Consider the following 12,762-nt stretch of genomic DNA (forward strand, 5'->3'; position numbering starts at 1 on the left):
AGTCCTGAAATGACCTGGTTTGTGTCAAGTGGATGTTAAATCCCACTTCTCTTTCCTTGTTACAGATGAGAGGAATTGAACCAATGGAGGAAGATGACATCATCAACAGCCAATCACAGCTTTCAACGCAACAGATTGACAGAGAAGGTAAGATTTTTATCATATTTTCTTTCTTTCCCCCCGTATTGAATTCTAATTCGTGTTTTTAATGTCGAATGTTACATGTATGTATTATATTTAGTTAAATCTGTTGTCCATGGGAGCTTTTCCGTGTACATTTTCTCTGCTTACATGGAAACAGTCCTGTTACATTTGCAGTACACCAACTTTTTGGTCGCTGAAAATGCGCGAAAACGTCACCCCCCCCTCATATTCATATACCCTTCAACACATCATATTCATATACCCTTAAACACATCATATTCATATACCCTTAAACACATCATATTCATATACCCTTAAACACATTATATTCATATACCCTTAAACACATCATATTCATATACCCTTCAACACATCATATTCATATACCCTTCAACACATCATATTCATATACCCTTCAACACATCATATTCATATACCCTTCAACACATCATATTCATATACCCTTCAACACATCATATTCATATACCCTTCAACTCATCATACCCTTAAACACATCATATTCATATACCCTTCAACACATCATATTCATATACCCTTCAACACATCATATTCATATACCCTTCAACACATCATATTCATATACCCTTCAACACATCATATTCATATACCCTTCAACACATCATATTCATATACCCTTCAACACATCATATTCATATACCCTTCAACACATCATATTCATATACCCTTCAACACATCATATTCATATACCCTTAAACACATCATATTCATGTACCCTTCAACACATCATATTCATATACCCTTCAACACATTATATTCATATACATGTACCCTTCAACACATCATATTCATATACCCTTAAACACATCATATTCATGTACCCTTCAACACATCATATTCATATACCCTTCAACACATCATATTCATATACCCTTCAACACATCATATTCATATACCCTTCAACACATCATATTCATATACCCTTCAACTCATCATACCCTTAAACACATCATATTCATATACCCTTCAACACATCATATTCATATACCCTTCAACACATCATCCTTCAACACATCATATTCATATACCCTTCAACACATCATATTCATATACCCTTCAACACATCATATTCATATACCCTTCAACACATCATATTCATATACCCTTAAACACATCATATTCATATACATGTACCCTTCAACACATCATATTCATATACCCTTCAACACACCATATTCATATACCCTTCAACACACCATATTCATATACCCTTAAACACATCATATTCATATACCCTTCAACACATCATATTCATATACCCTTCAACACATCATATTCATATACCCTTCAACACATCATATTCATAAACACATCATATTCATATACCCTTAAACACATCATATTCATATACACATGTACCCTTAAACACATCATATTCATATACCCTTAAACACATCATATTCATATACCCTTAAACACATCATATTCATATACCCTTAAACACATCATATTGATGTACCCTTAAAAACACATTATATTCCTATACCTTTACAAGCAAAATAAAGGCCTTTCATCACTCTTTAATATTAATTTACACTTTAGTACTTGCAGGCCTGGAAATAACGGTTTTAAATGTACCTGGCAAAATGTCAGGCACTAACAGGGATGTGGGTAATTTTTCACAGATGATTAGCAGCATTGCTAATCAAAAAGTCTAATTTTGCCAAATTTGATTAGCAAATTTAAAAATTGATTAGCAAATTTAAAAATTGATTAGCAAATTTAATAATTGATTAGCAAATTTAAAAAATTGATTAGCAGTTTTTCAATTTCAACATAAAACAATTAGAAATGAGTAAATGGCTAAATAACAAGATTATTTTAGTTTTAATTTATAAAAAAAATAATTAGATTTTATTCTTAAGATTTTTATATGCCCACATTTTTATGTGGACGTATATATTCGTCGCCCCTGTCCGTCCGTCCGTCCACAATTGTTTGTGAACAGTCTACAGGTCACAATTTTTATCCGATTTCAATGAAACTTGAAATATAGGTTTATCTCACTTTCGATATTGGCATGTATCGGACTGTAACTTCATGGATTATGGCCCCTGATTGTACGAAAAATCACATTTTTAGCTTGTGAAAACTGTAGAGGTCACAATTTTTATCCGATTTATTTTAAACTTGAAATGTATGATTATAACCCAAAGATCTTGGTTCTTTTCGATATTCTCGCATAACTGAACGTAACTTCCTGAATTATGGCCCCTGATTGTACGAAAAATCGCGTTTTTAGCTTGTGGACCCTATATAGGTCATAATTTTTATCCGATTTTAAAAAACGTATTATTATATCACCATTAAACCCAAAGGACGGCTGAGTTCGAATTTCGTGAAAATCGGCCCAAAACTGACAGACAAAATGGCCGCCGTTCGTTCTCAAATAGCGTAAAAATATTGTATTTCAAGGTTGTGGGCCCTATAGAGGTCACAATTTTTATCCGATTTTGTTGAAACTTAAAATGTAAGTTTATATCCCAAAGGTCTGGGTTCCTTTCGATATTCGCGCATATCGGTCCATAACTTTGTGAATTATGGCCCCTGATTGTACAAAAAATCACTTTCTTTTTAGCTTGTTCTCTATCCATCTCTCGAAAATGTGGGCGTAAACTGCCTGGCAGCCGCTGGTTTAGAATTTTAGCACTGCTCCAGGTAGCTGTGAATATTTCTGAATGTAGACTTTTGGTTAGGCCTTATGCCTGAAGCCAATTCTTGGCAGTCGCTTCCGAAGTCCCACTCATTTTAATCCTTATTGCTTTTTATCGTGTGTTACTATTTTTGTTCAATCGGACGCACACAGTATTTTACGAATAATCTCGATTAACTAGACACACGCGATATAAACAATAATATTTGACGGGAATTCTTACTTTGATTTCTCATTTTACAATACGTTTACACATATTTATTTTTTATATTTTATTTACACTACGTGGGGGATAAACTAAATTTATTTTTTTCAAATTGAATACTGATATAATTACTCGAAATTGACATGTCTCGCAACATGAGTGGTACTACTTGATTCGTTATTTCTGGTTTAATAGTCCCAATTCATAAAGTTATGTCCCTGTATTATATAGTAATATAGTATAATGAATTGAATCTGGTTAGTTAGAGAAGAAAATGTCACACGGAAAATTCAGTTTTGTTTATAAAATTTATTTGATATTTTGTGCACGTTGAAAGTGTTGAGAAATGTGGATAAATCTTTGTGTCAATATCCAAAATGACAGGCATATTAATTATTTGCAGTTACTGCGAATTAAAAACGTTAGATTTTAATTTTTGATTAGCAACGGACAAAATAAGTATCGCAAGTTGTGCTGCGATACTGGTTGTCGGCAGCCCTGGGCACTAATAAAATAGTACCTGACATTTTCAACTTAGTGCCGGACATGTATTAATAATATCAATAAAAAAGACAAATCAGTGCCGGACAAAATGACAGGCACCAGAGGTTTTGTGCCTGACAAAGTCTGAATCTGTGCCTGACATTGTCTGTGACAGGTGCCTTATTTCCAGGCTTGAGTACTTGGACCAACTACGGAACCCTCTAGCACCTTAAACTACATTTAACGACTGTTACTAGGACTGTATCTAGTCGGCCAGTTTGAGGCTCTAGAGAAAACAGTAGTTTGTAGTTGGTTTCAAAATTAGCTACAACACATCATTTTAACTCTAGGTTTACTTAAATGTACAAAGTGTTAATAGGTTTGAAACATTTCATGATAATATGAATTTCCTCTGATTTTTTTGGCGGGGTTGTATCATGAGGTCTGTCATTGAGTCAACTGGTGTGGTTTCGATTCCACAGTTGGACGTGACAAGGAGTAGGGTCGCCTAGCTGTCCAACCTCGTGGAATTTCGCCGGGTCCTCCGGTTTCCTTCCACTACTAAAGACCCCTACGCGCGAAGCGAATTAATGAAATAAAATTGAACTATATGTTAGTGCCGCAATGACCTAGTTTGTGTAGAATGGACACTAAACCCCATCTCTCTCTCTCTCTCCCTCTCTCTCTCTCTCTCTCTCTCTCTCTCTCTCAGATTTTTTATGCATTTTCTCCAATTCACTAGTAAATGCCAGTGTGAAATTTTATTGCTTTTGTTTAAATGTGTCAAGATTTCATATCTTCAAGATTGTAAGAAAGTTTGTCTGAGATTCACATAAATTTAAGACCTGGACAAGTTTTTTAGTTTAAAGTATTGTAATTTAATGCAGCAGAAAGCTTGCAGCCTTGTCTGACATGCTGTATTTTAAATTTAAAGCCTGTCTAGTCTTGGTGTTGTAGTTTTAAACACCAGATGTTAGAGGGAAGAATTTAACATTTAAAAATATCCAATTACCATTCTTTTACAACCAGATGCAAACATTTACAGCTTAAAGTCACACTCATTGTCGTTTGTATTTTATGAACAATATTAGATATTTCAATTTTCACAGCTTAATTCATGCTAAGATGTATTAAAGTGTATTTATTTAACATTTAGTTTTTTAAAAAAACTACCCTCAATTGCTGTCGTTATATAAGTTTTCTGTGTAACCCTGAATTGTCTTTCTATAAAGGGGGGTTGGATGGCTGAATGGTTAGTGTGCGCGCACTGTATCATAAAGTCTGTCATTGAGTCGACTGGCGTGGTTTCGAATCCCCGGTTGTACGTCACAAGGAGTGGGGGCGCCTGTCCAACCTCGTGGGTTTTCTCCGGGTCCTCCGGTTTCCTCCCACTGCTAAAGACCCATACGCGCAATCGAATTATGTAAATAAAATTAAACCATATGTTAGTCTCGAAATGACCTAGTTTGTGTCGAGTGGACCTTAAACCCCATTTCTCTCTCTCTCTCGTTCTATAAATAAATTTTCTGTATATAAATGACCCCCCAGACATTTTACCTAATTACATCGGCTCAGTGCCATTATTAGGTATGATATAATATGTACATGACTAATTAAAATTTGGCATCAACTGCAGACAATATCAAATAAGTCTGTGTATATAATAACATGTATATAAAGTGTAAAATATTTTGATCTGATTGAATCCTAGCCAGTAGATTATCCTCTGTTAATATTGGTTTTTTGTTTTTTTTTCTTAAAGATACATTAGTTAAGAGTTTTATAAAGAATTGGCAATTCTTGCTATAATAATTTGAAAAATAGATGATAAAAAAAAAAAAATGTTGAAAATTTCAGTCAGATTACTTTGTTCTGAAAAGAATTGTCACTGTTGGAAGTTTGGACTAGAAATAGGCATCAGTTGTGTCTGCACGGTCTATGAGAATTGGCGATCGTTTGATTGACAGACGATAACTCTAGATTATCAAGTAACATGCTCAATGGCTATGGAAGCCTTACTTGGCAGACCTTTCATCACCAGTTTCCGAAAGTGACATCAGCAACTAACGCCGTGAACGTTAGCTTGGTCCGCCATTTTTTAATTTAATTTTAGATGGACGACTGTTTAAATCCAAACTGTATCCAAGCCATCCGTGGGTCTACAGAGTTGATTTCAAGCTTGTCGTGTAAATAAAGGTCTAATAATTTCTATAACATATGAAGCCTAATGAAAGACCTGCAATAGGCAGATTTAGCTCTTGCATAATGTATGTTTAAATTAAATGTTAAATAATCAATTTGAGTTCATTTTACCCTGGATTAAAGGGGCGTTATGGAAGATTAGATACAGAGCTGGCAGTTCTCACTATAATAATCACAAACTAGATAATGTAAAGGGAATATGCTGAAAATTTCTGTCAAATTGCTCCACTCTGAACTGAGATATTAGCGATTGAATTTTAGGCCTAGCCTTAATCATTACTAAAGTCAGTACGATAAAAAAACACAATCTTGATTAACCATTTTTGCATTTAATTATCAATGAGCATTGAGCAGCAGATTAGACTCAAATCCAGGGATAATCAAACACATAAGATGACATTGAGAGATGATTAAGGTCTTTTCATGTTTATGTCTAATTAACAATTTAGTGCGCGTTCACCACCCTGTATCATAAGGTCTGTCATTGAGTAAACTGACGTGGTTTCGATGCCCCGGTTGTACATGACGAGGAGAAGGGTCGCCTGTCCAAACTTCTGGGTTTTCTCTGGGTCCTCTGGTTTCCTCCCACTGATAAAGTCCCCTACACGCAAGCGAATTATTGAAATAAAAATTGAACCATATGTTAGTCCCGAAATGACCTAGTTTGTGTCAAGTGGACATTAAACCCCATTTTTCTCTCTCTCTCTCTCTCTCTCTCTCTCTCTTGCATAATGTATGTTTAATAAGCTACACAAGACAGGATTATAAATTGTTCATGGACTTCAAGATGTTTAGACAGACTTGTGGTTAAATATAACCGGAGAAGTATTTGATATTAGAAATTAAACTATTTTACAAGGAAACATGTGCAACACATGTACAGTTGAGTTCTAATATTACAACCTGACTTGCAGACTGAGACAGAGTAGTCTGAATGAAATTGATGTAGGATTTTTTTTTTTTTAAATCTTGTGAATTTACCAAGACAAGATATGATATATCATTTGGGATAAACAGGAAGTTTTAATGTGATAGTAAAGACAGACATATCTTACAGTATTTCGTTGAAATGGTAGAATGTACAACAATATGAAAAACGTTTTATTTACCAAATGATTAATGAAGATCTCAGTGAATCTCACCCCATGGTTGCTTCTTGAAGCATCACTCGAGTTCACTCATTTTCTCTTGTCGGGGGTTGGGTGGTCTAGTGGTTAAAAGCTTGTGTCTGAAACCATAAAGTCTGTCATTGAGTAGAGTGGCGTGGTTCCGATTCCCGGCTTGTACGTGGTGACAAAGAGTAGCGTCGCCTGTTCAACCTCGTGGGTTTTCTCTGGGTCTCCTGGTTTCCTCCCACTGCTAAAGACCCCTACGCGCAAAGGAATTATTGAAATAAAATTGAACCATATCCAAGTCGCAAAATGACCTAGTTTGTGTCGAGTGGACTTAAACTCTCTCTCTCTCTCTCTTTTCTTGTGGACAGTTAATTTGGAGGTCTATTTCTCTGCGGTTTGCAAACCGAGCTGGATGAAACCTGAAAGGAACATTCTTTGGAACATTATGAAGCATTAACAGAGATCAAAATTTTATTTGGGCCATTCAGCTTTCGAATTCAAGTCCTACATCTATCTCTGGGTCGTTAATGACATATTGTGATATTTGAAAGACGAAAGGAGCATGGCAAGGAAATCGTTAAGAGGAGAGTTATTTCCCCTTGTCTATAGAGTTTCAATGTCTGGACAATGGAAAATTTGATGTCATTTATTAGATGAAAGTGAAAATATTCAGGTTATTTTATAAAGCAATAATTCAATGCGAGTTTGTTGAATTCTTATATGGAGTTATCTCCCTTAGGCCAGCTTGCATAAAACTTTGTTAGCTTTTCAGTTTGCTTCACACAACAGAGTGAAATGTGCCATACACTGTGCTATGAGGGAAATTTTGCCCGAACAGTGGTGCTGCAGCCTATTCATACCGAATATGGCCTACTCTTATATTGAATTCCAACTGCCAAGGGATCTTTTATGTGCACACCAATGTATACACAGGACCTCAGGATTTCGCCCCATCCAAATGACTAGACTGCTGTTCTTGTCAGGTTCCCCGTCCTGCATCCCTGACAAGGGGAAACCATGTCGGGAAATCCTGATGAACTTTCTCGGCCAATACAGGGATCAAACACCCGACCTCCAGGCTAGCGAGCCAGCAATTTACCCACTTAGCCACCGTGGCTCCCATCTTTAAAAAGATTTGAATGGCGTAGGTTATGTTAGATTGAAATTTATTTCCTTGCTGATACAATGTACATGTAGATATGATTGAATTCATTTCCTTGATGATATATAGAGATACATGTATGATTGAACTATTTATATAAGTGACAGTCATATTTTAGAATAACTGACCTAATATACTAAGTCATTTCGAGACTAACATATGGTTTAATTTTATTTCAATAATTCGCTTGCGCGTAGGGGTCTTTAGCAGTGGGTGGAAACCGGAGGACCTGGAGAAAACCCACGAGGTTGGACAGGCGACCCTACTCCTTGTTACGTACAACCGGGGATTCGAAACCACGCCAATTGACTCAATGACAGTTTGCACACGCCAATCATTCAGCCACCCAACTGCCCCACATTTCAATTGGGCTAATAATGCCAGGCATGTGTTACGAAGAATGTTATGAGGGTTACAGTATTACCATCAAGGGCACTTCAGCATAAACACAGGAATTTGTTTTTTTGCCCAATTCAAGCAACTACATGTAGAAGCATTTCCCTGCCACAGCTTCCATCTCGCACAGCTGACGAGAGGATATCACAATGCAAAATTCTGGACACTCATTATCAAAATTGAATGATCAGCTTTAAACTAGACGCAAGTACAAATTCGATGATTTTAAATGATTTCTCCGCTGATTTGATTTTAAAGGCTCAATACCACCCTTGTAACTGAATAATATGTCCCAATCTTTATTCTGGTCAACAAATTGTACCATTTTACAATATTCAAATTAATTGATGATACAAATTTCATCTTAACACACCAAATTTAAAAAATTGGAAAAATTCAACTAAAGGATTTGAAAAGCCTGACGTAAAGCTTTTCAAATGTGACTTGGATTTAAAAATATTTTTGAACCCTCTGGACAAGTAAAATAGGATTTAATGGATAATTTACACAACAGGTAGGACACTAACACATCTAGTACTTAGAATAAGGCTATTTTTTATTTTCTGGAGCTGTCAAGCCAGCAAGAGTGTTATTGTCCCTTTAAAGGAATGTGAAAGAAATGATACCCGATTTACAGTAGTATCGGTCCAGAAATGGTTCATTTCCTTTTAGTATCTACAAAGTTACATGGATAATAGGTTATATAAAAATTAAGGCCAAACAAAAGATCTATATTAGGCAGATTTAGCTCTTACATACATATAATGCGATCTTTAAAGATGGGTTCCCAGAAAGTATTTATCGGGTGGTTATTTCCAATAAAAATATGGCAATTTTAGTATATATGGAAAGTAGAGATATCCAATCTTACTAGGAAAATACTGGATTCCCCGAAAAACACTCATGGAGCGTATACAGGACAAAAATGTAAGGGTTCCCCTAATCGACAGTCGACGATTAGGAATTTCTGCACGCGTGATGTCAAAGGTCACACGCGAACATTGAGCGTTTGATGTACAAGTTGATAAACTTTATGAAGAGTTAGACGTACAGCACTTTCTGAGATAAAAATGACGGAAAAAGACGCCGGTAGTGGATAATCCGAGAATTAAAATTAGGATTCAATATTTGTAATAAATAGTAAGCGATTAAATTATGTATGCAATTAATTCTCCTCTGACTTCCAAGAGAGGTAATTCACGTGATGTAAACATGACCTGGTGTGATCAAATTTTTATAGCAGGACATTTCTTCGCAATTACAATGTTTGAGAAGGATTTGAAGCAAAATTATGAACAATTAATTAGTTTGAATATGTTTTTATTCCATATACCATAAAATCACCCAGTTTGTACGCGGAATGTATCTTTAAATGGTAAATAATTAAACCTGCATGCGTAGATACATAATTAGCCATTAATCACTTTTAAAAATCTTCTTGACCTTCTTGACAGTTATAAAGTCTTTATGTTCCCGAGATAAAGAAGTCTATTTGTACATTTTCTGATCATTACTTTCGTGGATTAATTCTGACTTTTCTTCTCTCAAATTTTTAGGCCTTAGACTTAAACAATTTATTTATGAGTGGTAAAAGAAGGGAGGCCGGTGGATGGTCGAATAGTTAGAATGTGCGTGTTGAATCATAAGGTCTGTCATTAAGTCAACTGGCGTGGTTTCGATTCCCCGATTATACCTGACAAGGAGTAAGGGTCGTCTGCCCATCCTTGTGGGTTTTCTCTGGGTCCTCCAGTTTCCTCCTTCTGCTAAAGACCCCTATGCGCAAACAAATTATTGAAATAAAATTGAACCATGTGTTAGTCCTGAAATAACCTAGTGGTGTCGAGTGGATGTTAAACCTCTCTCTCTCTCTCTGTGTAAAAGAAGGAAAATAAATACAACATACATGATTAAAGATGCATTATGGGAGATGAGATAAAGAGCTGGCAGTTCTCACTATAATAGTTAAAAACTAGATAAGGTAATGGGAATTTGCTGAAAAATTGATCCACTCCATTTAGCAATTAAATTTTGGGCCATAGCCACGATCATCATTACTAAAGTTGGTACGATAAAATACATAGTCTCGATTGTCCATTTCTTGATTTAATCATGAATGAGCGTAGAGCAGCAGATCGGATCATAATCCAGTAAATATCAGAGGCTAGTGATGACATCTAGAGTTGATTATGGTCCCGACAAGTTTATTAATGTCTAATTAATAGTTTATATGACATTTCAGCTATAAAGAGACACTTGCAATAGGCAGATTTAGCTCTTGCATAATGTATGTTTAAATAGAGGTAACAGCTGTGTGATTGAGAATAGATAGAACAGCTAGTCAGAGTCTGTTTTTAATTAAGCGTTATATATTTAATATATTTAATAATATTTTGAAATTACATTGTTATCGGGCGATGGTTGAATTCTGGTGATAAATTTAACATGATGGTTGATATACCATTGTTTTTATGTATATACCATGTATATGTAGTTAATTCTCTGACAATTATTGTTGATGAGCTCATATGACAACTGAAATGAAATAAAATGAAAAGTGAAATGGGGTTTAACGTCCTACTGTTCTGCTCCTATACTGGGCTATTGAAGACAGGCATTTGCCATACAGTGTGTGCTATGAAGCAAATTTTGCCCAGGCAGCAGCACTATGGCCTACTCTTATATCGAATTCCAACTGCCAAGGGATCTTTTACGTGCACGGCAATGTATACACAGTGCCGGGGTTTTTCGTCCCATCCGAATGACTAGACAGCTGTCCTTGTCAGGCTGTGGAGCCGCTGTCTGGGCAAAATTTCCCTCATAGCACACTGTATGGTGGACGTATATGCAGAACAGTAAGACGTTAAACCCCATTTCATTTTCATTTTTTGTTCTGCGTTAATCAATGGTTACCACGTGCATGCTGTAACATTAGGTCTGTCATTGAGTCAACTGGCGTGGTTTCAATTCCTTGATTGTATGTGACAGGAGTCTACAGGCTCACCCAACCACATGGGTTTTTCTCTGTGTCCTCCGGTTTCCTCCCACTGCTAAAGACCCATACGCACAAGCGAATTAATAAAATAAAACCGTATGTTAGTCCCAAAATGACCTTGTTTATGTCAAGTGGACTTTAACCCCATCTCTCTCTCTCTCTCTCCCCCCCCCCATCTCTTCTTCTCTCTCACTCTAAATCAACAATCAAAAATATAGAAATTATCAAGATATCCCATCATTAGAAAACCCCAAAAAGCAGCAGCCCCTTGAAGGAGGTTAGGGTTAATTACGCTGTAAGAAACCAATGAATAGTTTAATGGTATAAAATAATTTTATGTCTGTAATCTAAGACTCTGATAGTTAATAGATCGTGGTAGCTATTGTCGTTAATCTGTATATTATACATCCCCGTGAGTTAGATCAATATATACACACATCGAGAGATGCTACTGTCGATAGATTGACTTGCACATCATCATGTGTGTTAGTATGAAACTGTGAGATTAGTGGCTGTACACCAATCTACAGCTATTATCCCTTGAGAGAAATAACATATGCCAGAAGTATTTATATTGTACCGCATAGGTTGAGTTCATTATCGTTGATGAGGGGGGGTGTTAGCATGTTGTGTAGGTTAGAGTTAGGAGGAAAATGACAGGTTGTTGTGAGTGTAAGAATGTCTGATCACTCGATGGTGTGTTAGCGTGTGAGGACAGAGTGACGGAGGTCCTGCCATAGATCGGGATAATAAACAGGAGCTCAACGAGTATTTTCCCTGACCTAAAGGTGTTTAGGGTCAGAGCTGTTGACCCTCGAGGCACAATATGACTGCCTGAGTCAGACAACTTCATCAATAATGGGAATAAATGGCCTCTATTAGGATGTATTACTAACAATCACAACGGGAGGACAGACAACACAAATTCTTAAGGTGTTAACATCCAGACAACAATGTCAATGAATAACATCTATTCTCAAGGGTCGAGATCGTCCAGTTATGTTTTCTCTCCTTATGGTGGATTACAGGGATATTATCCTATACCAGGTAGGAGACATTTTAATTTAAAAAAGAGACTAAGCGTTGTAATCTTAAGACCTATTCAATTATTGATTGACTCTTAGTGTACAATTATATATACATATAGACCCTATACCACCACCATGTCTAGTTTCTGATTATTATGGGACTAACAAACATGTATTTTTATGAATTGACTAATATCAAAGTGGCCGTAAGTCTGCACAGACAGAATAGTTGTTATTAAAGATACATTATGGGAGATTAGATAAAGAGCTGTCAGTTCTCAAGTGCTCTATAATAGTTAAAAACTAGATAATGTAAAGGGAATTTGCTGAAAATTTCAGTCAA

At 36.0% G+C, this 12,762-nt stretch overlaps 1 protein-coding gene across 6 annotated transcripts in view; it reads left to right on the forward strand.

Annotated features, from left to right (window-relative positions):
* Positions 1-12,762, forward strand: part of LOC126816430 (genetic suppressor element 1) — a 103,601-nt gene that overhangs the window by 9,295 nt on the left and 81,544 nt on the right. For 5 of the 6 annotated variants that reach the window (XM_050542972.2, XM_050542971.2, XM_050542977.2 and 2 more), the window contains exon 2: positions 66-147. In XM_050542972.2, the coding sequence (XP_050398929.1) occupies positions 66-147 (82 nt within the window). Of the gene's footprint in view, positions 1-65; positions 148-11,907; positions 12,439-12,762 lie in introns of those variants that run through there. The other variant, XM_050542979.2, reaches the window with a different exon arrangement.

Source organism: Patella vulgata, chromosome 3 (genome assembly GCF_932274485.2).
Source record: "Patella vulgata chromosome 3, xgPatVulg1.2, whole genome shotgun sequence".
Taxonomy (NCBI): Eukaryota; Metazoa; Mollusca; class Gastropoda; family Patellidae; genus Patella; species Patella vulgata.